We start from the raw sequence: 25,155 nt of genomic DNA, 5'->3' as shown, positions 1-25,155 counted from the left end.
CACACATTAAGTATATTAAATGTAACAGCTGTCAACCAAGAGTCCAACACGCGATCTAAGACCATACTGAATCATACACATTTATCAAGTCTGTCCGTCTAATTTAGTTTTTATTTATCTTGCTTGGTAACCTAATCAAATATAACACAATCTAACCAAACCAAACCAAACCTTACCAAATCTAACTAAACCTAGCCAAACCAAACCAAACATAATCTAACCAAACAAACGTAACCTAACCAAACTAAACCTAACCTAACAAAACCTAACCAAACCTACCCAAAGTTGACCAAACTAAATTTATACCTAACCTAACCAAACCAAACCAGACCAAGCCTACCGTCTCTAGGAAGAGTGTAGCCATAACTCGAGCAACATTTTTTCCCCAACCTGACCTCATTACTTCCATCACCCAGGCTGAGTCCCACTAACGAGGCGAACCGCTCTGCTCAAGGCCTCATCCATTCTCATTACGCTGAGATTTTTCTTAAAACTATATCAGATCTGGACTTCCCACCCCACCCCCTTCTCTCCACATTCGAGCTAATCGCCAACTATAATTGTCTAAAACGGAATTTAAGCGTAAGAAGGAAACTGTCGTTTGCATAATAGCAAGATCTTACGTTTAAAACGTTCTTAAGATACTCGTATACTACAGCAATGTAATGGACCAAGACAGCGTTCTGTTACAATGATTTATTTATTGTTGTATAAAGGATATATCAATAGAACTATATATATGAGAATACAAGACTAAGAGAGAGAGAGAGAGAGAGAGAGAGAGAGAGAGAGAGAGAGAGAGAGAGAGAGAGAGAGAGAGAGAGAGAGTAAGAGAAAGAGAGAGAGAGATTGAGTAAACACACATAGATACAGAGGGAAAATTTATGACTATTTATTTATGTTTAATTTATCCCTTCATAGAATGAAACCGTGCGCGCCAGATTATCCCCCTCCCTTTCATAGTATCCACTCATGTCAGCAATAACCTGAGCTTCTGTCCTTTGGGCGACAATTTCGCAAGGACGCCGAGGAGTCATAAAGTTGGCCAAGGAGATAATATGAGGATGAAGGTATAGTATCTCCCTCCCATTAATGGGAAACCGTGACTCTGTTCCGCAGGGGTATCACTTAGATACCTCATGTAATGATGAGGTAGTTGCTGCTATTATTATGGCCTTTGTTTACCAGAGCTTTTATTCTTGTATCATGTAGTTGATAGCCCCTCTCGTTACATTCCCCACTTGTTCTCTTCCTCCGACAATTCCATTCGTTTTCACGGTGCCCCCATTTCATACCGGATACAATTTAAGGTTGAAAAGTCTTTTAAAATGTACTCATATTTTACAATGAAATCGTTACCGAAAAAAATCTTAGGTTAGATAATCAAAGGATTACAAAGGATTACAAAGGTGGAGCATGCCGACAGGAGACCTTTTGGTCCATATCTAGGTCGGATGCGAAAAAAAAATCATAATAATAATAAATTGATAAATAAAAACTATGATAATGTAAATAACAAATGAAATACATAAATAAATGCATAGGTATAGTTAAATAATAAACAAACAGGTAAATAGTAAATAATAATAAATTGACATATACATACATACATATACCAAGGCTTTTTCCCCCTTCCAAGGGAGGTAGCCAAAAAGGGAAAGGCATAAAAACACTCCCACCCATTTCATCCCTAAATACACTCCACTCCCCTCCCACCCTCCCTCTCATCTGAGCACCTCCTGGATGACGGGTCATCCCTGCACCCTGCCCACCGCCCTGGGTCAGAAGCAGTGTCGCAAGACACAGCACATCCACAGCAAGGCCGCTTCATTTAATCGGCGACCCCCCCTCTCTGTCCCCCCTTGCATATAAGGAGAGGACGGGGAGAAATCCCTTCGGGCTGCGTCAAAATTTACTCACACATACTACCCCACCCCCCACCCCCCGCCCATTCCTCCTCATGCAATCACAACATCATCCATATACAACCATTCTCCACTCACCTCTGTCTTCCGTCCTCTCCCTTCCTTCCTCAACAGACATTCCCCTCTTCCCCAAAGCCCCCTTCACCCCATCCATCCACCTCATCCTAGGACGTCCCCTCATGTTCACTCCCTCCACATCTGCCTTCCATACCTCTTTTACTAGTCTTTCTTCACTCATTCTTTCCATGTGTCCAAACCATCCTAATATTCTTTCATCAACCCTATCTCCCAAATCCTTTTTCACCCCTGTTCTCCTCCTCACCTCCTCATTTCTCACTCTATCCAGCCTAGTAACCCCCACCATACTTCTCAGACACCTCATCTCAAACACATTCAAACTCCTTCTCTTCTTCTCTTATGTTCCACGTTTCTGCCCCATACAGTGCTGTTGGCACAATCACTCCTTCATACAGTCTCCTCTTCGCATCCATTCCCAAATGTCTATTCCTCATTACACTCTTTAATCCACCAAGGCATTTACTCGCTTCTCTCAATCTACATTCTACCTCCACCTTCACTCCACCTTTTCCTGCTACACTTGCACCCAAGTATCTAAAACTATCCACTTCCTCCAGTCGCTCTCCCTTAATGTTCACTTCCAGTCTACTGCCACTTTCACCCCTTGTACATCTCATCACCTTACTTTTACCCACATTTATCTTTAGCTTTCTTCTATCACATACTCTCCCAAACTCTGCCACCAGCTTCCTCAATCCCTCCTCTGACCCTGCCACAAGCGCAGTGTCGTCCGCAAACAACAGCTGGCTCACCTCCCACTTTTCTCCATTTTCTTTAACCATCTCCAATCCCTGACCCACTACCCTAGCATTCACCTCTCGCACCACCCCATCCTATGTATAAGTTGAACAGCCAGGGCGACATAACGCATCCTTGACGAAGTCCCACCTTTACTTCAAACCACTCACTCTCTCCATTTCTAATCCTGACACAAGCTCTACTACTCTCATAAAAACTCTTGACATATAACTAATAATAAATTAAAATCAGACAGACAAATGATAACAAAACAAAAACAAATATAAAATAAATTATAATCATTACAGCATCTTGCTTAGGTGTTTATCTAAATGATTCTAGCTTCGAACTGAACTACATTGCACTACCTGTGCAGGAAGTTTATTCCATTCATTAACTACACGGTTGACAAAGTTGTTTCTACCTACCTCCAAATTGAATCTATTTCCGGACAGTTTGAGACCATTGTTTCTTGTCTGATTCTCATTCAGTGTGAAATTTTTGTCACTTTTGATGTCAATTCCCTTTAGAATCTTAAAGACCTGTATCAAGTCACCTCTGAGTCTACGCTTTTTTTAGGGAAAACAGATTCATATGTTTTAGTCGATTTTCGTACGATTTATTTTTGATATTTGGAATCAGTTTTGTGGCTCGCCGTTGTACTTTTTCCAGTCTGTCAATGTCTTTAATGAGATTCGGTGACCATACGGAAACAGCATATTCCAAATGTGGACGAACTAACGATTTATATAGCTTGTTAATGAGTGATGGACTTTTGAAATCAAAAGATCGCGCAATCAGTCCTAGAATCTTATTTGCTTTCTCAGAGGCTGAAATACACTGCTTGGATGATTTGAGATCGTTACTGATAATTACGCCGAGATCTTTTTCACTATCCACTTTTGTTAACGAATTTCCAAATAACTTGTAATCATACTTACTGTTATTTTTACCTATGTGCATTACCTTGCATTTACTTGTGTTAAATTTCATTAGCCACTTTTCAGACCATTGCTGTAATTTATCTAAATCTTCTTGAATATCTAATTGGTTTAAGTGATCATTTGCCATTCCGCACAGTTTTGTATCATCAGCAAATTTGGAAACAGTAGATTTTAGTCCATGGTCTATATCATTTATATATACTATGAATAGAAGTGGCCCAAGAACGGAACCCTGAGGAACTCCACTTGTAACATTTTTCCATCTAGAAGTTTTTCCATTTAAAACAATTCTCTGTTTTCGATCATTCAATTCAACCAATTACTAGTCCAACTTAATTGGCTACCACTTATTCCGTGTGAAGCTAATTTAGTAAGTAGTCTTTCGTGTGGGACGGTATCAAAAGCTTTTGCAAAGTCTAGATATATTAAAACTATATTGTTTCTTTTGTCATAATTTGAGATAACTGTGTTGTAGAATTCGAGTAAGTTAGTCGCGCAAGAACGTTTCCGTCTGAAACCATGCTGGCTATCATTTATCAAACGGTTACTTTCTAAATGATGTTAGATAGCATCTCTGATGATAGTTTCCATTATTTTTCCTACGATTGAAGTCAAACTTATAGGCCTATAGTTATTTGGCTTCTTTTTGTCACCTTTTTTGAATATGGGAGTAACGTTAGCTAGCTTCCATTCTCTTGGGACATCTCCGGATATGATGGATTTCTTGAAAATAATTTCTAATGGAACAACAATATAATTTTTCATTTCCTTTAAGATTCTTGGATGCCAACCGTCAGGCCCTGGTGTTTTATTAACTTTGAGTTTATCTATACACCTTTTATTTTTTTATTTTGTTATATTTACCGTCGTGAGTAAGTTTACCCTAGACTTTTCACATGTTTCAGTTTGGAGTTCACATTTAGGTGTTTCGTTTACGAATACCGAGCTAAAATAATTGTTTAAAATATTACACATTCCTTCATTTGAATATTCAAGTTGACCGTCAGCAGATAATAGTGAACCAATGTGATTCCTAACAACCTTTTTATCTCTAATGTAACTATAGAATTCTTTGGAATTCTCTTTGGATTTATCAGCGATGTTCATTTCGTTTTGTCGTTTTCTTTTCTTTTTTATCTTTTTTAAATCTCTCTGTATTGATATATAACTTTCAGTCATTAGATGCACCCGAGCACTTATATTTCTTATAAGCCTGTCTCTTTTTAGCAATACTTTTTTTTTTATTATACTTTGACTGAATGATAGTTATATAAAAGAAACGATAACATTCAACAATGGGAAGCGCATAGATAAATTGCTTATTAAACAATAAAGAATTAGAGAAGTGGAATAATCGGTAGCGCGATGGTTTAGCATTCTGGTTGACCTCGGGTCAAGACTCGCGATGGCCGGGCTCATTATAAGGTTTGCAAAGGATTACAAAGGAGGAGCATGCTAACAGGAGACCTTTTGGTCCATAACTAAGTCGGATGCAAATAATAATAATAATAATAATAATAATAACAATAATAATAATAATAATAATAAATAAAAATTATAATAATATAACCAATAAAATAAGTAAATAAATAAACGGGTAAAGTTAAATAATAAACAAACAGGTAAATAGTAAATGATAATACATTAACAGATAAATAATGATAAATGATAATCAAAGAAATTATAATAAACAAACAAACAAATAATAACGAACAAATAAATAAATAATATAAAATAAATGGCAGGCATTACAGCATCTTTGAAATACTTCACTATTGCGAGTGATTTGTTCCATGTAGCTACAACGGTGATGCGAACAAAAGCCTCGGTCATAAGCTACCAGAGGTGGACATGATTCGAAAATAAATAAATAAATAAATGAATAAAGTCCGATTAGCGATTACCGAAAAAAACAAAGACGTCATCGACCTGGATTATTTGCAAATCGCTTTAAAATTTCGGCAGTCCGATTACCCGATTCCTTTTGGGGGGGGGGGTTAATCCGATTCGAAAATGGGAATCCGATTGATCGGATAATCGGACTTCCGAGTAGGACTGCCCACCTCTGTAAGCTACTGTACCTCACGGGTGACGCCAGGAGCTGGGTAAAACGAATTAGGGGCATATATACTAGAAGTGAATCGCCAGTAACGGCGCATGTCAATAAAATTATTTTCCGACTGTCGCCCCCGGAATCGAACCGAACCAAACCAGCGACGTAACCCGATAAAGGATTCGTGCTGACTTTGCCGATTGTCCGTGAATTGGGCTCGGGATCTCTGTGAAATTAGGTTGTGACAGCATTTAGAAGTCTACCTAGAATCTTCGGTATTAAACTTGAAAATGTCGATTTTTTTTTTAGGTCCAACGCAGTTGGTAAGGTGTTGGTTCGGCAATATGCAAGTCCTCAGCTTGATTCCGGGGGAATCAGTCGGAAAAAATAAATTGAGTCATATATCTTTATGAAAACTTCTCAGGAAAGTTCATTAGGTCACCGATCGTAAGACATGGCTTATTTCAGAGTAATTTTGAGTACATCGTGGGCAGTTCCATATATTAATGCAACAGTGAAATACTTATCCGAAATCCCAATAGAGTAGCCTATTTTTCGCGTTAATCCAATTTGTCAATTAACATCGGATCGATATGAAGAGTGGATACAACAATAACATAATAAACACAGGCAAACAACGCAGATAATACAGCAACAGGTCAGCCTAAAGGTACGTTTTGATCGGTACGATTATCGTTCAACGATGATCGTTCATGGCTCAATGATGATGATTGGCACACGATAGTCTAGAGCGCTAATTCTGGTCTTTAAATGATGGGGTTATTTTGCTTGGAGCTGCAAAGGGATCCAGCCCCAATACTCAAAAGGCCCAGTAGTTAGAAAATTGGTAAGATATGATGTAGGAAAAAAAAATTCTTGCTGATGAAATTTTTCAGTCTCAGTCCTAGGAATATAGGGGAAAGGGTAGTCGAGACATTGAAATTCCAAGCAGAATAGGGATGGTCTCAGACTTATTCTAATTGCAGCAGTCCTTTTCATTTAAAATACCATAATATTTACCAAAAAAATCTAACTACCGAGCCTTCTATGTATAAGGCACACCCACTGCATAATATGAGGCTGATAATTTTAACCGAACTTACAACCAACGCATTTACCCAAATATGAAGTCAGGATACACGTCACCCGCCATTGGTTGTGACAGTAGGCTAATAATATAATTATCGTACCAGCAACACGTATCTGGGAACAAATCACCCAACTTCATCATGTAGCGATATGCCATGTTTTTTATTGTCATTATTTATTAATTTCTTTATTATGCATCATAACCTATTTTATCTTATTTATTTATTTATTTGTTCGTTCATTTACTTACTTTATTCTATTTTTCCGCATCCGACCTAGTTTAGTGAGCAAAAGGTCTTCTGTAGGCATGCTCTTCCTTTGTAATCCTTTCTAATTCCTTGACCAACCAACTTATTCAGACTGTTTACAATACTGATACTTGCTGGGACTTTACAAAAGTTCTACAGGTCATAATACCGGTTAAAGGAACCGATATTTTGTACCGGAGTATCAAAACACATTTACAGCACGTATAGACAAGTTTGTTGCTTCGTCACCATTTGTCAGTTACCGTTAAAGTAACTTCCATGTGCATTCCATTCCTATTATTATTCTATATCGGACGTTTAATGAAAATAGTATACGAAATAAATTCGTACTTAATTTCACAAATTACATGCTGGAAACTTTACTGCATAAAATTGAAGATACACTTCCTACACCATCCCATAGTAATACATTGTCCCACTTCACTGGAGGCAACACGGTCAGGGAAGAAGCAGAGGCAATTCCTGTAGCCGAGTTGTATTCACCGAAATCTTCGCAAAGTAAGTACAGTATGCAGGAGTATCCATCAGCTAAATGGGCCGATAAGATACCATACCGAACTTACCGTACGACTAGAGCAGTTTCTCAACCAGGGTTCCCCGGAACCCTGAGGTTCCACAGGTCCCTAAGGGTTCTGCGAGAACAAGTGAGATTAGCTAATGCACTTTTGATTTTCTATTTAATTTCATATACGTAATATAATTAAACACGCACGACATATTCTTGGTTATTGTAATAATGGAGTATAGACGTCATCCTATCTAACCAATTATTACAATGAAAATAAAATGAGAAAGATGTGGTATGTTTTTTTTTCTTTTTACGTAGAGGTTACTCGAGACAATCAATTTATTTTAAAGGTTACGCAAAGGTAAAAGGTTGAGAAACGCTGGATTAGAGCATTTGAAATTAGACTGTCATTTTCACCCTACTTTCGACAGTCATCCTTGTTTTTAATTCAATTTCCATCCTACTCCAGCACTTGAATTTTGTTTATCTCAGGCTACGCATATTTCGATTTTAGTTTTATCTATGCGAGCTACCATACTGAATAACACCCATATAACGGTGAAAAGTAAACACAGTGATAATTATATTGCTTTACTGTACTTACAAGATCCACATTATTGAAGCCAATGGTCCACACTCTAACAAGAATGTAAATAGAGTACAGTACATATGCAATATATATTTCCCTTACTGTCACTGTAACCTTGTACACAGATCCATACAGATGCTCTCTTTATCCTATAGTTTGCACCCCGTTCATATTTTGCAGAATTAAAAAAAAATAAAAAAAATAAAAATAAAAAAATAAAAAAATAAACAAATAAATAATTCCAAGCTCTGTAAGACATTTGTTGTTCATTTCTTTGTAACTGGGTTTCATTGTACAATTCATATTCATTCACTTTCCCTGACAGAATTAAGGATCCACTGCATGGAGCTTCCAAATTGTACAAGAAATAATAAAGTAGACCAGATACAGCATAAAAGTAATTGAATTCTTAGAATACAGTGGGGAACAATGAGAGGTATCAGCAAGTGGTGATCCTGCAATATGTACTGTTAGAGAAATCTCATCGTCACCTTCAAAATTCATGAAGACCCTTGCCTCTATCTGGATGTACTGCCCAAGTAGGTGGAGATTCCAGACTGAGCCCAAGATCTCAAACAACTCCATTTCCTTCACCTTTTCATCCTGCTCTCCTCCTACTATTATAAGCCAGTGACACAGGCAAAGTCCCGCACTAATAAAACATGGGAGGGTTCAAGAACCATTGCCAGCCACTGTGTAGCTGCAGGTTTCCAGTCAGCGAAATTCAAGGTAACAACTATCATTATTGGAGTATAGTATTTGTACATAAGTATGATTTCCTTGAGAAAAGTCTTATTGAGATTTTTATTATTTTTTATTATTCAAAGAATGTTTTAGAGAAAGAAACAACAGAACCTCGTATTCAACATGGAGAAGCTGAAACACATCAGAGCACTGAATGACTCCTTGTGTATTTGGCTTTGAACATTACTAAGCACCAAAGAATCACTGAGTTTTGTGCCACTTGACATTTGCCCCGACCATACACATCTTCTTATGCTACATACACTAATTGGAGGAAATTAAAATATTACAGAGCTTAACTTCTTGTTATGACAAGAGAACAAACTCTTTAGCGTTTAACAAGAAGTTATGATGCTTTTCATCAGTAAGAAGCTTGTATAAATATTCGTCTGTGAACATTTCTTTAAAAGCCATTTTTACATTATGGACTTTACACATATTAGTTTAAAATTTTGAGAATTACAAAAACAGCTACCAGAGAATCTTTAATTATTCACTTACTGCTCACAGACTGTTTCAAAGTTGGCAAGCAATGTGCTTAGACATTAACATCCTACATAATTAAATGCAGATGGAAGGTCATATTGCTATACTGTAATTAGAATTTTCATTTATCATTAAGTAAACAGTAAAAACAAACATGCAGCATTACTGGGGCAGTAAAGGATGGCAGAGAAAAATGAAGGAAAAAGGGTACATAAATGTAGATTACAAGACTAAATATGAATAATATCCCATGATAAGTAAAAGATGCAAATACATGTGGGTAGAATACCATATGGGCAAAATAAAATAAACAATGACTTTCATGTTAGGATGGAGTTTCTTCCATACACACAACTTCCCTTACATTGTCATTCTTGTGAGATTCTACATGCCCATCTTGTTTGTCTAGCCTTCCCTTGAGAAATTTTTTGTTCAATACTTGATATCAATGCAGCACTAAATAATGCCACAGAAAGTGCATTCTATGCAAAATTGCTAAATAAACCATGCTCTTTCAGTGTGATTAAAAGAATAGCACACCTAAAATTATACTCTTATTTAGCTCAGGATGTCTCACTTTCATGACACAGAACCTCTTTTTGCATAGAGATTCAAATTTAAGAAGTCATAAAATCTATGATGAAACAAACTGAGATTACATCCCTCTTGTCTATAATAACAGTATCCTGAAATAGGAAGCAAGTTGGTGATGCATGAGCACTCACCACATACACAAGCATAACACGCAAGTACATCGCCATCTGTGCCTATAGTGTCGCTTTTAAAGTGCTACATGACCTGTGATCAGTTTGTGCTAAACAGATAAAATATACAAGAAGGTTGAAAAAGGAAATTCTACAGGATACAATTATGTTTTACCAAGAGATTAAATGGGTAAAACAAAAGTGGGCAACAAGACAAGGTTATCTTATTATGACAACAATGCATTCACTGCATACTGGTCTTGAATGGAGAAAAAAAAATAATAATAATAATAAAAATAAATAAACAAAATATAAACTTCAAACAATACACAAAAATTCTACTCTGGTCACCACCCTAAGCCAACTATGAAATACAAGGGATGGACTTTACAACCAAGTGATCTAACATTGAAAACCTGAGGATAACATCAATGGTTATCTATAAACCCAACAAAACCCATGAATACATCTACATCATCAGAACTGAGAACACTTTTGCAGTAAATCTCACCAGATGAGAAACAACAGCTTAATGCTGTCCTTCCCTAATACTGAATAACTTGTTTCACTAGACAACTAAAGAACACTGTATCTGAAATGGAACAATACTTGGTAAAATAAAGAAATACAAGAATACATACAAATATAAAAGGTAAGAAAGTTTACCATCCGCTGCTACCAAGCTGATAAGTACCACTGACTTCAGTAAATGCCATTCTTTATATGACAACTTCAACATATACCATAGCATCATAATAGAGTGCAAAATATATCAAGGGAATCTATTCTAAAAAAAAATAAAATAAAAAGAATACAATTTTACTACCATACTTTAGTTGATAAAATTCTATACACACATGCATTTACATCTGTTTAACATCACAGAATTTGCCCTCTCAGAAAAGGCTAAGGTAATACCCCTTACAAAGGACTTTTGACATGGGAATTAAAAGTATGCCTTTACTGTAAACTTGCCTCCAGCTACATAACTTCATACTGTTTCCATTCTTGACCTCTCAACCAAGTAGCAAAACTCTAAACTATACAAAGACCAACAAAGGGTACTTGCAAGTGGTGATTCTGCAACACATCTGTATAGATGATTAATCATATACTTGCCACACATCTTTAAAAACCTGTAAACATCAGAGGTTCTCAGTCTACAGAGTGAGCCTATGATCAGTCAACTTCAACTGTATTTTTCACTTTTTCACATAAAGAGAGTTGACAACCAGTGTATGATTCATGCAGTCAATATTCTAGGGGCTTTAGTGACATCCCTATAGACCAGACTTAAGCATCCTTCTTTAGTGACTAAAAACCAATCTCAACTCAAATGAATGGTATTCACTTTTATACTGTCACTCCTTTCTACTGACATCCTAAAATCTCTACTTTACCAACTCTGTGATTCCATTATTTTGGCACAATCTTGTCTCTAAAAATTGAAGCACTGGTAATCAACAATACAATACTAATACTAATATGTCTTCAAATTCCATCATTACACATCTATCTGGAGGTACAGGCATGAGGTATTTGGTCTCTGGACCAAGCCCAAAATCTCTATTATTTTGATTCTCTTACACAAAAAGTATCTGCTCCCCTGTTCTTCCTATCAGATGGTTACAGAAACAGACCCACAATAATATGACATAAAAAAAAATGGGGTTGCTGTTTCTTCCCAGTGAGATCTATGGAAGAACTTGAAGGACTACTGCTTGCTATTGTGAGGCTGCAAATTTCCAGTCAGTGACAATGTATCACCATTGAAGTACTCATATCAGTCTATAATACTCCCCCACTTTTCTAAATTTGGACATTTACACATACCAAATTTACATACTTAGATAAATCCTTGTATTCTGAGTGACACACCATTTTTTTTTTCTTTTTATGCCTTTACATTATTCCTCTATTATCTTATTTTACTCTCTTCTCATGATCTTTCCATCATCATTGAATAAGCAAAACTGGTCAAACATCAGGTCATTAACATACACTAAGGACATTAATGGTGCTAACACTGACCCCTGTGGGACTTCAGTATTAACTACCTTCCTACTACATATCCTGTTCTTAACTGTGGTCTTCAGTAAGTTCCTCACCCATTCTAGCAAATTGGCAAACTACATGTTCCAGCTCCCATAATTCTTTGTGAAATACCTCATCAAACACTCTTTAGATTCAACCATTTTTCAGTCATTTAGTACCTTTCCTTCTCTTAGTAAACACACAGAAAGTTTGTGTATCTTGTTCACTAATTGCTCCCAACATTGTTTGAATATCTAACTTGAAATCCTGTTAGGCCTTGTGGCTTTTCCCACATCCAGTGCTTCCAGTAGTTTTTGCACCTCTTGTACCTCCATGCAGGATACAGCCCTTGCACACTTCTCATCTGGTCACAGGACTACGCAGTGCCTTATTTCATGGATTGGCCAGTGAAAAACCATGACCTGAATCCTATTCATAGTGTATGGTCAATTGTGGAAAGGTGAATGAGAAAATTTGTCACATCATCAATGCCAAAACCTAAATTGCCTATTTGAGAGATTTGGTCTAATTTCATAAGGTCTTCAGAAGCTGACTGCAAGAACACCCAAGAAGCTTTGAGTGCATCAGGAGGAAAGGAAATACCACCAAGTCCTAATGAGAGGTACAAGTCTTTTGTGAATAAATTTTCTATAGTGGCTGAACAGTCTAGTGTCACTACTTGGGGATGAGGTTGTAGTGGATGTGGATCAAGCCTGCTTGGCAGCAAGCTAGTTCATAGTAAGGGCATACTACCTTAACTTCCCTCTTTCCAAAAACCCTCTGCATGGTGGCCCCATTCTGTTACCCTTTGAAAGAGGGAATTTGTGACATAAAAAAAAAAAAATATATATATATATATATATATATATATATATATAATATATATATATATATATATATACATATATATATATATATATATATATATATATATATATATATATATACACACACATAATGCATGTGTGTTTATACTTATATCAGATTCCTCTGCATTTTACCATAAGTAGGTACACTAACCCATAAAGTCCAAGATTCAAATCTCCCATCTTTTTCCACCAGCTGCCATTTGAGAAAGAAATCAAAATAGACTTACATATAATCTGACTTTGAAAAGGATCAAAGAGCATGAATTCATGTGACATCAAATGTATTTTCCTGTCAACACATAAAAAGGGGGAAAAGAGTGACAAAATTACCCCTTACTAAAACAATTAAGTTAAGAAATATTAAGTATATTTGGTGGATGAAATGTGCATGATAGATGAGAAAAAAAAAAAAAATATATATATATATATATATATATGCATACAATACAAATAGGATTAGATTTTGCTGAAATAAATCACAAGATAGACTGCAATGAAATGAAAAAAAAAAAAAAATAATAATATATACATACATACATACATACCCTCTCCTCCATATAAGGGGGGTGGCCAAGTGAAAGCATATACCCACAATTCACCCACCCTACATCCTTCCATCTTAGCTCCTGGGGGCCATAGGTCTCTTGCTTGAGAGACCAGGGGCAATGGACTCTTAAGTTCATTGTGGATTAAGGGTCATTTCTGTACCCTGCCCATAGCTCAGGTTGGATGCAATGCAGCAAGGCACAGCACCTCCATAGCAGGGCCTAGCAGCCAAAGCTGGTTTAACCCCTCCATTTCATTGCAAGGCAACCCATTTTCTCATCCATTTATCCATTCACTGAATCACAATCTTCCTCCATTCACCCCTGTCTTTTGGACTGTCTTCCCTGTCTGAAAGACATTTTACATGCAGCCAAAGCTCTCTTTACCTGATCCAACCATTTCATTCTTGGTCCTCTTAAACTCACACAATTTATTTCTACTTTCTGCACAACTGATTTTTTGTCCTCTTTTGTCAAAACACTTAAGTATTCTTTGTACTTCCCCATTTGACAGTTTTCCTCCCACTCCTGTTTTTTGTCTCAGCTACACATTTCTTAATATCAATTCTTGTAACAACTATCACATTTCTTAAACACCTGATCTCAAAAACATATAATCTATTCCTCTCCTCCTTCCTCATATTCAGAGTTCCACGCAGCATTGTGGGTACAACTACTCATTCCTCCCCAATTACTTATTTCTCCTTCACTCACTGTTTTCTCTATAATTAACCTCCACATCCACTCCTCCGTTCACTGCCACAAGCAACCCCAGATATTCTCCACTTCCACAAGCCTTTTGCTCATTGTGTACATACACACCAAAGGGCCTTTCCCCCCCTTATAAATGGTGGAGGGTGGGGGTGCGGACTCAAAGCAACCCTGGCATAATTGGTTGTAAAACAGATCAAGCATGACCAGTCCTGGAAGACTTGGCACACATTATGCTAGTCTTTTACCCCCTTATGTTTTTTATGTAAGCAAGTGGCTAAATAACACTGAATAGAGAGAGAGAGAGAGAGAGAAATAGAGAGAGAGAAAAATAATGTCTTATATATAAAATTTGTGCAGGAAAACTTCATGCCAATCTTTTTAGACAATATGTAAAATTGACACAATAGCTGCAGAACACACCAATGAACTATGTCAAATGGACTTTATGGGTTATGCAAACCCGTGGAATATAAGCAAAATAGTAAACAATGGTTCAGATCCGTAATTATGGTATCAAACTCCGAGGTCGTTAAAGAAAATATCTCTTCTGAACCTTAAGTTCATGTGCCTTCTACCTTCCTCACTACATCATACATACAAAATACTTAGGTTCCTGGTTTATATAAATAATGTCTGATCCATTGTTAGTCTCTATAACCAATGTCAATAAATATTCAAATATTCATTGTACAGTTCAGCTGTAAAGATAAATTTGTTCCCAAAACTGGAATGTTTAAAAAATATATAGAATGATTAACACTAGCTAATAGAAATAAATGAATGTTAGCTTTTGTGAGACTCGAGTAATATTGAGACTAGTTTCAGTTTAAATCTAGTATGGAGGAAGATGGATGAACTTTACCCATACACCCTGAACCACTTGATCTACTTGCTTGTTGACTGGCTGTAGGGGGGCGTCCATCCTCAACAACCACTTTTTGGTGTGTTTGTTACCTGTCCTTGCCTGACTCGATAAAATTTCCCTATTAAAGGTTCCTTGAAGTCAAGTTGCAGCACAAGCATTGTTCACCCTAACGCATTTCTGAGGTCGTATCCATGGATGTGGAATCATCAGAAGTGGTGGAGTACGTACAGGTGGGAAGATCTGATGAGGTGGAAGAGTCCGATATGTCTAAACTGAGGCGGAGTCTGAAATCTTCCATGGTGGACTGCCTCTGTTCCTCATTACCCAGATGAATACCACCATCCTTCCTTCGTCTGCAGGAGACATACACAGATGCCATTTTAATGAAGGGAAGAAAGAAAGAAAAAAAAATATATATATATATATATATATAATAAGGTCCTTTTTCCCTTTATAAGGGAGGTAGCCAGGTTGGCATGTTTGGGAAAAGTGATTCTTACATCTAACAGTTCATCTTATAAGTGGCATGACTTAGCCTCTCCTCTACTGAAAGGGTGCTAGTCATGAATAAAATACCCTGGTGGTAGCCAAAATAATTACTGCCTCAATTTTCATTTCCTGGATACCCACTGCAAGTGGCAGTCATCCTTGGGCCCTTCCATAAATCAGGCTGGTGTCAGTGTTGTATTAGTATAAAGGGTTCATCACACTGGGCTATTTTCCTTCAACCTTTGATTAATTGGCAGCAAGGCCCCAACATGGGTAAGTGCCACCCCCCCTGACACACACCACCAATACCACCACCTTCCACATCTGATGGTCACTAGCACGATTCACATGTAACATTCATCCACAAAACAACGTTTATACACACATCATTCATACACACAACTCATGATAAATAAATCATGCATTAAAAGTACATTAGGGGGAATTTGCTTTACCTTCTTTTCACCAAAAGTGCCGCCCCAGGGCATTGCCCCACCCCCCTTGTTGGGGCCCTGATTGGCAGTACCGCCTACCTCCAGAAATTGTGGTACTCCCCCAGGTAGGCGTAGCTCCTCCTTGGGGATCGGTGCCATCTGCGTAGAGCTGATGGCCAGGGGTAAATGCTGCTGTTTGGCCCCCAACTCTTGGGGTTGGGGGGTGGTCCCACGACGTAGACGTTGCAGCTCCAGTTTGTGGTTCATCACAAACAGACTCAAAATAGCTCCAACCAAATCTACAGCAACACTTCTCACCAACTGGACAAAAGAACACAAATACATACCTCATCTCTACATCAACAACACTCTAATACCACACACAAACACACCGAAAATTCTTGGTGTAACATACGATACATCCATGTCTTTCAAACAACACCTCACAAACATAAAAAACAAATGCACACCTAGACTTAACGCACTTAAGTCAATCACTGGAACAACATTTGGACAAAACAAAGAAACTAATATAACAATATACAAACAATGCATACGCTCAGTGATGAATTATGCGAGTCCTGCATGGGCTCCTAATCTCAGTGAGACACACCACAACACCCTTCAAATCATACAAAACAAAGCCCTAAAAACAATTACAGGCTGCACAAATACATCACCTACAGACCATTTACACCATGAAACAAAAGTCCTCAAAGTCAAGGACCACCTCGACATGAGAGGCACACAAACACTTGCTGCAGCCACCACAAACACATCACACCCGCTACACTACATAGCAGAACACCCACACACACCAAGAAACATTAAAACTACACCCAAAGACCTTTATTACACACAGATACTCTCTTCTCTTCCTCCACAACCACCAAATACCAGCCTCCGGAAACATATTCATAATCATATCACTCACCGCTCCATTAACACACTGAAAGACAACACACTGCTGCATGCCAGACCCCCTGATATCCACCCTTCTGAATCCTCTCTCCCACGTAAGGACAGAGTCCACTTGGCCAGACTGCGATGCGGTCACCACCCAGCACTTCTAAGCTACCAGAAGAGGCTGGACGACCGTGTTGTGAACAGCTGCCCAGGATGTAACACTTCACCCCATACCATACAACACATAATGGAAGACTGCATTATACACAATCATGCACGCAAACAACACAACATACACTCTATAAAGGATTTGTGGGAAAACCCAGTTTCGGCTGTGGCCTTCCTTGGGGAGACGGGACTGCTCGGACAGACAGTCTAGGGAACGACAACAACAACAACAACCTCCAGAAATGTTTCTGCCATAAAGTCATCCCTCTTCTTACTAAATAGAAGTCACGATGATAAATTAAAAACCCCAAAGTCAGTCAGAATAAGAGGATGAGTGCCCGTTCCAGGTACAGAAAGGGGTTAGGGCCTCACCAATCACTTCCCTAAGTAGGGAGGGGGTTAAAGTTAAGACTGATATCACCACCTCTGACATGTGAACACCTTTATTTGATGCCCATATGGGAGCTCTCTGCTTCAGTTGTGGATCTGAAAGAATACAGTTTGACTGCCATATCACTGTTGGTTACCCAGAACACTTGTACATTGCCAAATGTTCCTCCTAAGAACCCACATGGAAATACTAGTACCACATCCTTAGTCTTGGAGACTAGATAGTGTTATGCTAGTCCTTCACCTTCTTGTATTTCAACATTCCCATTATCTGTAGTGAATCGTTGACTGAAAGAAGCAAGTAACTGCCTTGAGGGATTAAAAAACGTCATGAGAAATAGGCATTTGGGAATGGATGCAAAGAGAAGACTATAAGAAGGGATGATTGTGCCAGTGACACTGTATGGGGCAGAGATCTGGAAATGTGTTTAAAATGAAATGTCTGAGAAATATGGTAGGGGTTACAAGGTTGAATAGAGCGAGAAATAAGGGGGTGAGGAGGAGAGCAGTGGTGGAAAAGGAGGTGGCATAGGGTAGGGCTGATGAAAGAATATTGGGATGGTTTGGACACATGGAAAAATGAGTGAGGAAAAATTAGTAAAAGTGGTGTGGAAGGCAGAGGAGAAGGAAGTGAACTTGAGGAGATGACCGAGAGTGAGATGGATGGATGGGATGAAAGGGGCATTGAGTAAAAGAGAAATGTCTGTTGAGCAAGGAAGGGAGAAGGCAAGAGATAGGAGTGAGTGAGGAATGGCTGTGCATAGATGATACTGTGATGCATGGAAGGGAGAGGGATGGGGGAGTAGGGGGTGGTTATGTGTGCATGATATCTTGAGGTAGCACAAAGGGCTATCTCCCAGTCTTCTCTTTTTTTTCTGCATGAAGGGATAGAGAGACAGGGGTCACTGATTAAGTGAAGCAGACTTGCTGTGGGTGTGCTGTGTCTTGCTGCATTGCTTCTGACCTAGGGCAATGGGCAGGATACAGGGATGACCCATCATCCATGAGAAACTAAATTGAGATGGAAGAATGGGTTGTGGATGGGAGTGGGTACTTGTCTTTCGACTTGGCTACCTCCCTTGTAGGGGGGGGGGGGAAACCCTTGGTATATGGATATATATAGATTTCATTTCTGAGCAAAGAAAAATAATTAGTGCTTTTCAGCACTTTAAGCTTTAATTACCCTGTGGACAATGCCAAGAACAGCCTGAGTAGGTGCTGGATTTTTATTGTTTCCACTGATGTGAACCATGGCAGATGCAAGATCACTTTCCCAAAATGGGTAAAAGAAATATTTGCCAATAATACAATTACTCTGGATTAGGAATAATTCCACTATACCGTGACGATGGTCAATCATTGTATATCCACATACCCATTAGCTTAAGGAATAAAATTCAAAATTTACCTGACAGGAGTTCCAGCAGCTGCCAATGCAGTGTTGTCCTGGACTTTATCATCAATTCCAATATTGAGGGTAGAACTGGGTCTGGCAGTGCACAATGTGCACTTGGGGTCTGGAGAGTTGGCTCCTGAACAGATGCATTTGCCTTTTGCTACAGGAGCAGCTGTGGCCAACAGATTCCCTTCAGCTGCTGGAGAGTTCTCCCTTGCATCTCCTGAAGCGGGCGGAGTCATTTGAGTACCTCGGTTCAGGTCATTAAGTGGCTGTGATGCTATGGACGGCACTTCACCGCTACTACTGCCCAAGTCTTCGTCAGAGTGGATGGTCACCTCAGGGCTGGTTGCTTCCACTCGCATGCTGTCAGCTGTGCTGCTGTCAGCAGTGCTGCTGTCAGCTGTTGTGCTTTCCTCCCCTGTGTCAGGAACCACCGGTGGGAGGGATGCTGAGGACAACTGGGACAACCTGTTTCCTTCTTGTTGCTCCTTCATTCCTATTCCTTCAACCATGGAGTCATTAAACCCCAGGTACACATTCCCATCATAAGTTTCTTCAGGAGTATAACCCAAGTTGATGCCAAGGGGTTGGAGGACTCCAACAGAATCGGAGACTGGAAATGAATTTGCCATGGCTTCATTGTAGGAAGGAGGAGCTTCTCCATGAGGAGAGTAGAGACCAGAGGGAGGCTTCCACGTAGAATACGGAGAATGTGCATCCAGAAAGAAGTCTGCATGTTCTGTGACGTTGCAGTAGGTATCATTCCGGCAGCAGTTTCCCCCATGACAAACCTCTCCATTGTGGGCATCCAACTGGTCTTCAAAAAAGTGCTGCTGAGCTGTAATAAACAAAATTCAGTTATTCTAATAAACTTCTTAGTCTACTGTATTTAAACAAGTATATATCAATACATACATAACAAAGCCCCTTTCCACCATATATGGAGGTGGCAGTCAAAGTACATACCCACAACATACACATTAAAACCTATTCAATGACCCCCTCCTCCGCCTTCTCTGCTCCTCATGGATGAATAGTCATCCATGTCCCTTGCCACAGACTGGACAAAAAAAATATATATATATTATCAATAATTACCATTGTTTCCATGTTTGGGGCATAACTCATGGATACTCACCTCTCAGTCTACGCTGACGAAGCCTGTGAATCAGGAAAAAGAGGAGGGCAAGTGAAAGAATGGCTGTAACTGCCGAGGCCACCATTCGCAAGCCCAAGTCAGTGCTATTTTGATTTGGGTGGTCTCCATCTGGGATATGTGGCAACACTTTATCTAGGCAGATGAAGTCACAACAGGATGTCCCCACATGGAAAGATTTGCGATCCTAAAAGTTACAAATTAATATCAATATCAATAATAATACATATATACATACATATACCAATGGCTATTTCCCCCTTACAAGGGAGGTAGCCAAAAAACAAAGGCATAAAATCCACTCCCACCCATTTCATCCCCACATACTCCACTCCCATTCACCCACTCCCTCTCTCTTATCTTGGCTCTTCCTGGATGATGGGTCATCCTTGCATCTCGCCCACAGTACTGGATCAGTAATAATAATAAATGCATAATAAATAATAATAATAATAAATAAAAATAAATATACATCCATACATCAATAGGCCCTTTTGCCCTTATAAGTCAACAACAATAATGATAATGCAATGCAGCAAAGCACAGCATCCCCACAGCAGGGCCCAACAGCCAATAACAGTTGACCCCTGTCATCTCAGTACATGGTGGACATCCCCTCTCCAAAAATTTCATCCACTTTACCCTCTCTCTTCCTTGCTCAGTATGCATTCCTCTTCCATCCAATGAACTCCTTCACCCCATCCATCCATCCACTTCGTTCTTGGTCTTTCCATAAGTTCCACTCCTTCCAGCCACCTCTACTCTCCATACTCCCTCCAGCAGTCCTCCCTCACTCACTTTCTTCATATGCCCAAACCATCTAAGTAATCCCTTAAGCCAATCTGTTACCTCTGCCTCTCCACCCCTACATTCTGCTCCACCATCACCTTATCCATCCTCACAGCCCCACCACACTTCTTAAACAATAATCAGTAATACAAATATATACATATACCAAAGCCTTTTCCCCTTTATAAGGGGATGGCAGAGTCAAAGCATACACCCACTCTTCACCAACCCAACAAACATCTAAAAACCCATTTCTCACTCTTCCCAGCTGAACTCCTTCTGGATGAAGGGTCCTCTCTGTCCCCCACCACACTGCTCAACTCAGAAGCAATGGAGCAAGACATAGCATCACCACAGTAGGACACGATGGCTGAAGCTGGCATACCCCCTCAACAAGGGGAGGGGGTGTTGTTGTCTGGAGGTAAACCAGCTCTGGCTGTCATGCCCTGCTGTGGAGTTACTGTGTTCTGCTGCATTGCCTCCAACCAAAACAATGTAACTAGAGAAAGAGATAATCCTTCATCCATGTGGAGATAAGATGGGAGAAATAACAAATGGGTTGGGATGGGTGAAGAATGGTTGTAGGATGGGTGTAGGATGATTGACTCAGCCATCTCCCCTTAAAAGGAGAAAAAGTATACATGTAAACATAAGAACACAGGCACCATGGATCCTTCCCCTTAGGTTGGAAGAAAGAAAGAGAGAGAGAAAGAGAGAGAAATATATATATATATATATATATATATATTTATTTGTGTAAAGGTTTTAGGAGTCCATGTCAGGTCGGAGGATCTTTTCCAGTTTTGTTTCATTTATACCTTCTCACTGACCAGGCTGACGAGCGCACAAACTACTACGTGTACCAACCTTTTCATGTTTTGTACAAACAGTAGGCCCACATTAATTTTTTTTATTATTATTATTTTTTCTTTTCAACTTTGATCATTATACCAGTGCTAGTCAGCAGTTTGGCAGAAAAAAGAGGAATTTCAATGGCTTTTATTTTTATTTCAGTTTTCTGTCAGCAGGCCCATAACCCAATGCATAATAAAAAAAAGTCTGGCCTAACTGGAAAAATTAAGATAGCATGAAGAGTGAAAATCAAGGTGAAGGAAGTGGAAAAAGTTACTGATGCCAGTGCCAAGCTCCTCACTACTCTAAATACACCTACCCCCATCTACACAACAGATGTGAAATTACTCACAAGTTTACAACCTTTCAACACAGTTATAAACCTTCTTAAGGTCCATGAGGATTATGAAGACTGTTATTTCTTCCAGACACCTCAGTAAAACAAAATCTCAGTGGACAGGATGATTTGGAAGTGAATACACCATTCTTGGTCATGTTATTCACATACCTGAGGAGGCTGACAGAGGACAGCCCGACAGAAACGTGCTTTTCCTTCCTCACACTTGCAGACAGTGCAGTAGTCAGGTCCAGGAATAAAGTCCTCACCATGGGACACACGTGTGCCGTCTAAACCAACACACTCCCATGATGACATACTCCCTGGATTATATCACAAAAATACTGTAAAATTTATTCCAGGTAAAAATGAGAAGATATTTGAATACACATTTTAATTTATGTGACTAGTCCACACATTTTCTTTGAAAATCATAAACTGAGATACAACCTATATACAATGAACTTTAATCTTAATTGTTTTCCCTTTAAGCCATAATACACAAATACAGTGTATCATGTCAGGAGAAAGTTAATCTAATGGACAGGATTATCATACTAGCACCTTAAAGAAAAATAAAATAAATAAATAAAATAAAATTAAACAAATATACCTAATAGGAAAACTATAATCAAACACTGCCTGTCAAGTTAAAATTAAATACATATGCTTACTTCAATTATATCTGTGCTCAAGACAAAACAATAATAATAACTACATACTGTATATATACATATATCACACAAACAGTAAACTGAACTTACCCACACCATGAAAGGTAAGGGGTATAAGGAGGAAGCTCAACATAGCTCACATTTTCTGGAAAATATAAACAAACATAATCTTACATTCTTACAGTGCTAAAGTACTGACTACATATAAAAAAAATTGGGGGCTTTAGAGGCATCTCTTCCAACCCGTCACAACATTTTTACCATTTCTATGAATCCGACTCTTCAGTGCAACAGTGTCCTCAAGGACTGAAGCACTGATTATATATCAGTGATCTTTCTATTGACAGTGACATGCCATATTTTTTTCTTATGTTTGGAGGCAAATAGCCAATCACAGAGTAATATCGAGTTCCTTCTTAATTTTTACTGTCTTTGGTGCTATGCCCCAAACATGGAAACAATGGTAATTATTGATAATATATATATTTTTTTTTTGTCCAGTGACAATCTCCAATCACAGATGAATGATAAGCAATTCCTTAGTTCTTACTATCTCTCATTTTTACAGTCCTACTTGAGTCTTTCCTTTATCAATCCACCTCTTTTCTCGTGTTCCTGCAGTGGGGAATAAGAATGCTACTGATACTGTATATCTCCATACATTTTGCTTAAGATTAATCAGTTAATTTCAGATAGAATTGTTGATTGTATCAATTACTATGGTAGTTTGTAAAGTGAAAAACTGCCAATGCCATATATTGGTGGCCATGTTGGATTAGTATTTGTCAGCATAAAATGTTTAATTTTTGATATCCTAGTCATTACCTGATAAAACATATACTAACAAAACATAACCTCAATCTAACCTAATCAATATCACACCAAGCCTTTTCATTACCAAAACATTCATGAAGTGAAGATTATATATCAAGCTCAAAATTTTCACTTCATGTACTTTTATAACAGTATACCATCGAAAATGAAGCAGATGAATAGGGGTCAAAGGGGCAATGAAAACAAGAAGAATGTCCATCAAGCTAGGAAATGGTAAGGTTAGAAATAATGTGAATGCAAAGTATGAATAGGTCAGGAAATGATAGCCCAAAAGGGTTTCTTCTTATTTGCTCTATATACTTCTCAACTAAACATAGGAGGAGCTGCCATTTAATGAAACTATGTGTGTGTGTGTGGGGGGGGAACCAGTTTCAGCTGTTGGGCTCTACTACACTCTTTCTAACATAGCAATGGACTGGTGTGGGATGGGTATTGGGTGGATTTATCCTATTTCAGCCTCTCCCACTTGTAAGGAGAAAAAAAACCTTATATGTAAAAATTTATATGTACACATGTACCAAGATCTTGAATTCTTTAGATGGGAAGTTGATCAGGCACAATGATTATATGAAATTGGGGAAAATCATGATTTCCTAAGAGACAAATATCCAAGCAACAAATCATCAATATAGATAACAGACCATAACTCAAAATATCCAATTTTTATTTACATTTCAATGTCAATGTTACTCATTTCACTTCAATTTGGCCCACTCCCTTGGTATATAATATTATTTGGGTTGAACACAATCCTTCATTAATCCTCCAAGATTAATTCTACCAACTGGTTACCAAATCACTTAAAAAAAAAAAACTCTAAGACTTTCATGTCTTCCAGTCAGCCATTGTTACTCTAAAAAAAACATGCATTGGAATTGAAACTTTTGCGTCTCTTGAATAAATTTTATCCCTTATCAATGACATGTTGCAGTAATCAACCAAACACAGCTAAGTACGATGGAGAATACAGGTAGTATATAATTTCCAAAACAAAATGTCCATGTCAACATCCGAGTTTCTCCCGTCTTTAACGAAACCGTTCAGTCCAGTCATGCACTTATCTCCATCATAGTTTAATGTGACACACAAAGACATCCCACACTCAAATAATGCAATAACTTATATAATCCCGCGTGAGATACATCAGCTAAAAATCTTTACTTAATAACTTAAAAATAACCACAATGGCTCACATCGTAGCAAATGTAAACAATATTCTGAGTGATGGGTTTGAAATCGTTCGTACAAAATGCGCTAGGTACAGAGTAAAAAAAAAAGTTTGAGCTACCGTTTCAATCCATCTGTCTTAATTGTGGGTGGGGTTGGTAGGTGGCACTGAAAGTAGAGGTAGTCATAGTCACAGCTGGAATAGTAGGAGTACTAGTAGGAAGAGAAGTAAAAGATGCTGAAGCAAAGAATAAATATAGAGGTAGTGCATTGATTTACAACTACGTTTTTTTCTTGCTAATTAATTATTTACCAACGCTGAAAGTGGAGAAATGGTTTCCTGGAGCTGAATGAAATTGCCTGAGGAAATTTATTAGAAATTAGCTAAGAGGAATGGATTAATTCA

The 25,155-nt window shown here is 38.4% G+C and overlaps 1 protein-coding gene across 2 annotated transcripts; it reads right to left on the bottom strand.

Moving 5' to 3' along the window:
* Nucleotides 1-13,447: 13,447 nt before the first annotated feature.
* On the bottom strand, nt 13,448-24,822 carry LOC143027720 (uncharacterized). Of its 2 annotated transcripts, none has more exons than XM_076189198.1 (6): nt 24,776-24,822; nt 22,839-22,893; nt 22,246-22,397; nt 20,079-20,283; nt 18,950-19,778; nt 13,448-15,507 (listed from the first exon to the last, which is right to left on the bottom strand). In XM_076189198.1, exons 2-6 carry the CDS (start codon nt 22,879-22,881, stop codon nt 15,321-15,323), a joined length of 1,416 nt encoding a protein of 471 aa, XP_076045313.1. In that variant the 5' UTR covers nt 22,882-22,893; nt 24,776-24,822; the 3' UTR covers nt 13,448-15,320. The 2 variants fall into 2 exon arrangements, with proteins under 2 accessions (XP_076045313.1, XP_076045312.1); XM_076189197.1 differs by having other exon boundaries at nt 24,744-24,791.
* Between the last annotated feature and the right edge of the window lie 333 nt (nt 24,823-25,155).

The sequence above is a fragment of the Oratosquilla oratoria genome, chromosome 8 (assembly GCF_046742065.1).
Source record: "Oratosquilla oratoria isolate Oo_2021 chromosome 8, ASM4674206v1, whole genome shotgun sequence".
Taxonomy (NCBI): Eukaryota; Metazoa; Arthropoda; class Malacostraca; order Stomatopoda; family Squillidae; genus Oratosquilla; species Oratosquilla oratoria.
Note: the sequence above shows the minus strand (reverse complement) of the source record. Positions and strands in the feature narration are given on the sequence as shown.

Bases quoted from the DNA above. Each gene is read 5' to 3' on its own strand.
- LOC143027720 (XM_076189198.1), bottom strand. From the start codon at position 22,881: ATGTTGAGCTTCCTCCTTATACCCCTTACCTTTCATGGTGTGG. The intron at 22,398-22,838 runs GTAAGTTCAGTT...GATATAATCCAG, and splicing joins CCTTACCTTTCATGGTGTGG to GGAGTATGTCATCATGGGAG. The intron at 19,779-20,078 runs GTGAGTATCCAT...TGTTTATTACAG, and splicing joins TCGTCAGCGTAGACTGAGAG to CTCAGCAGCACTTTTTTGAA.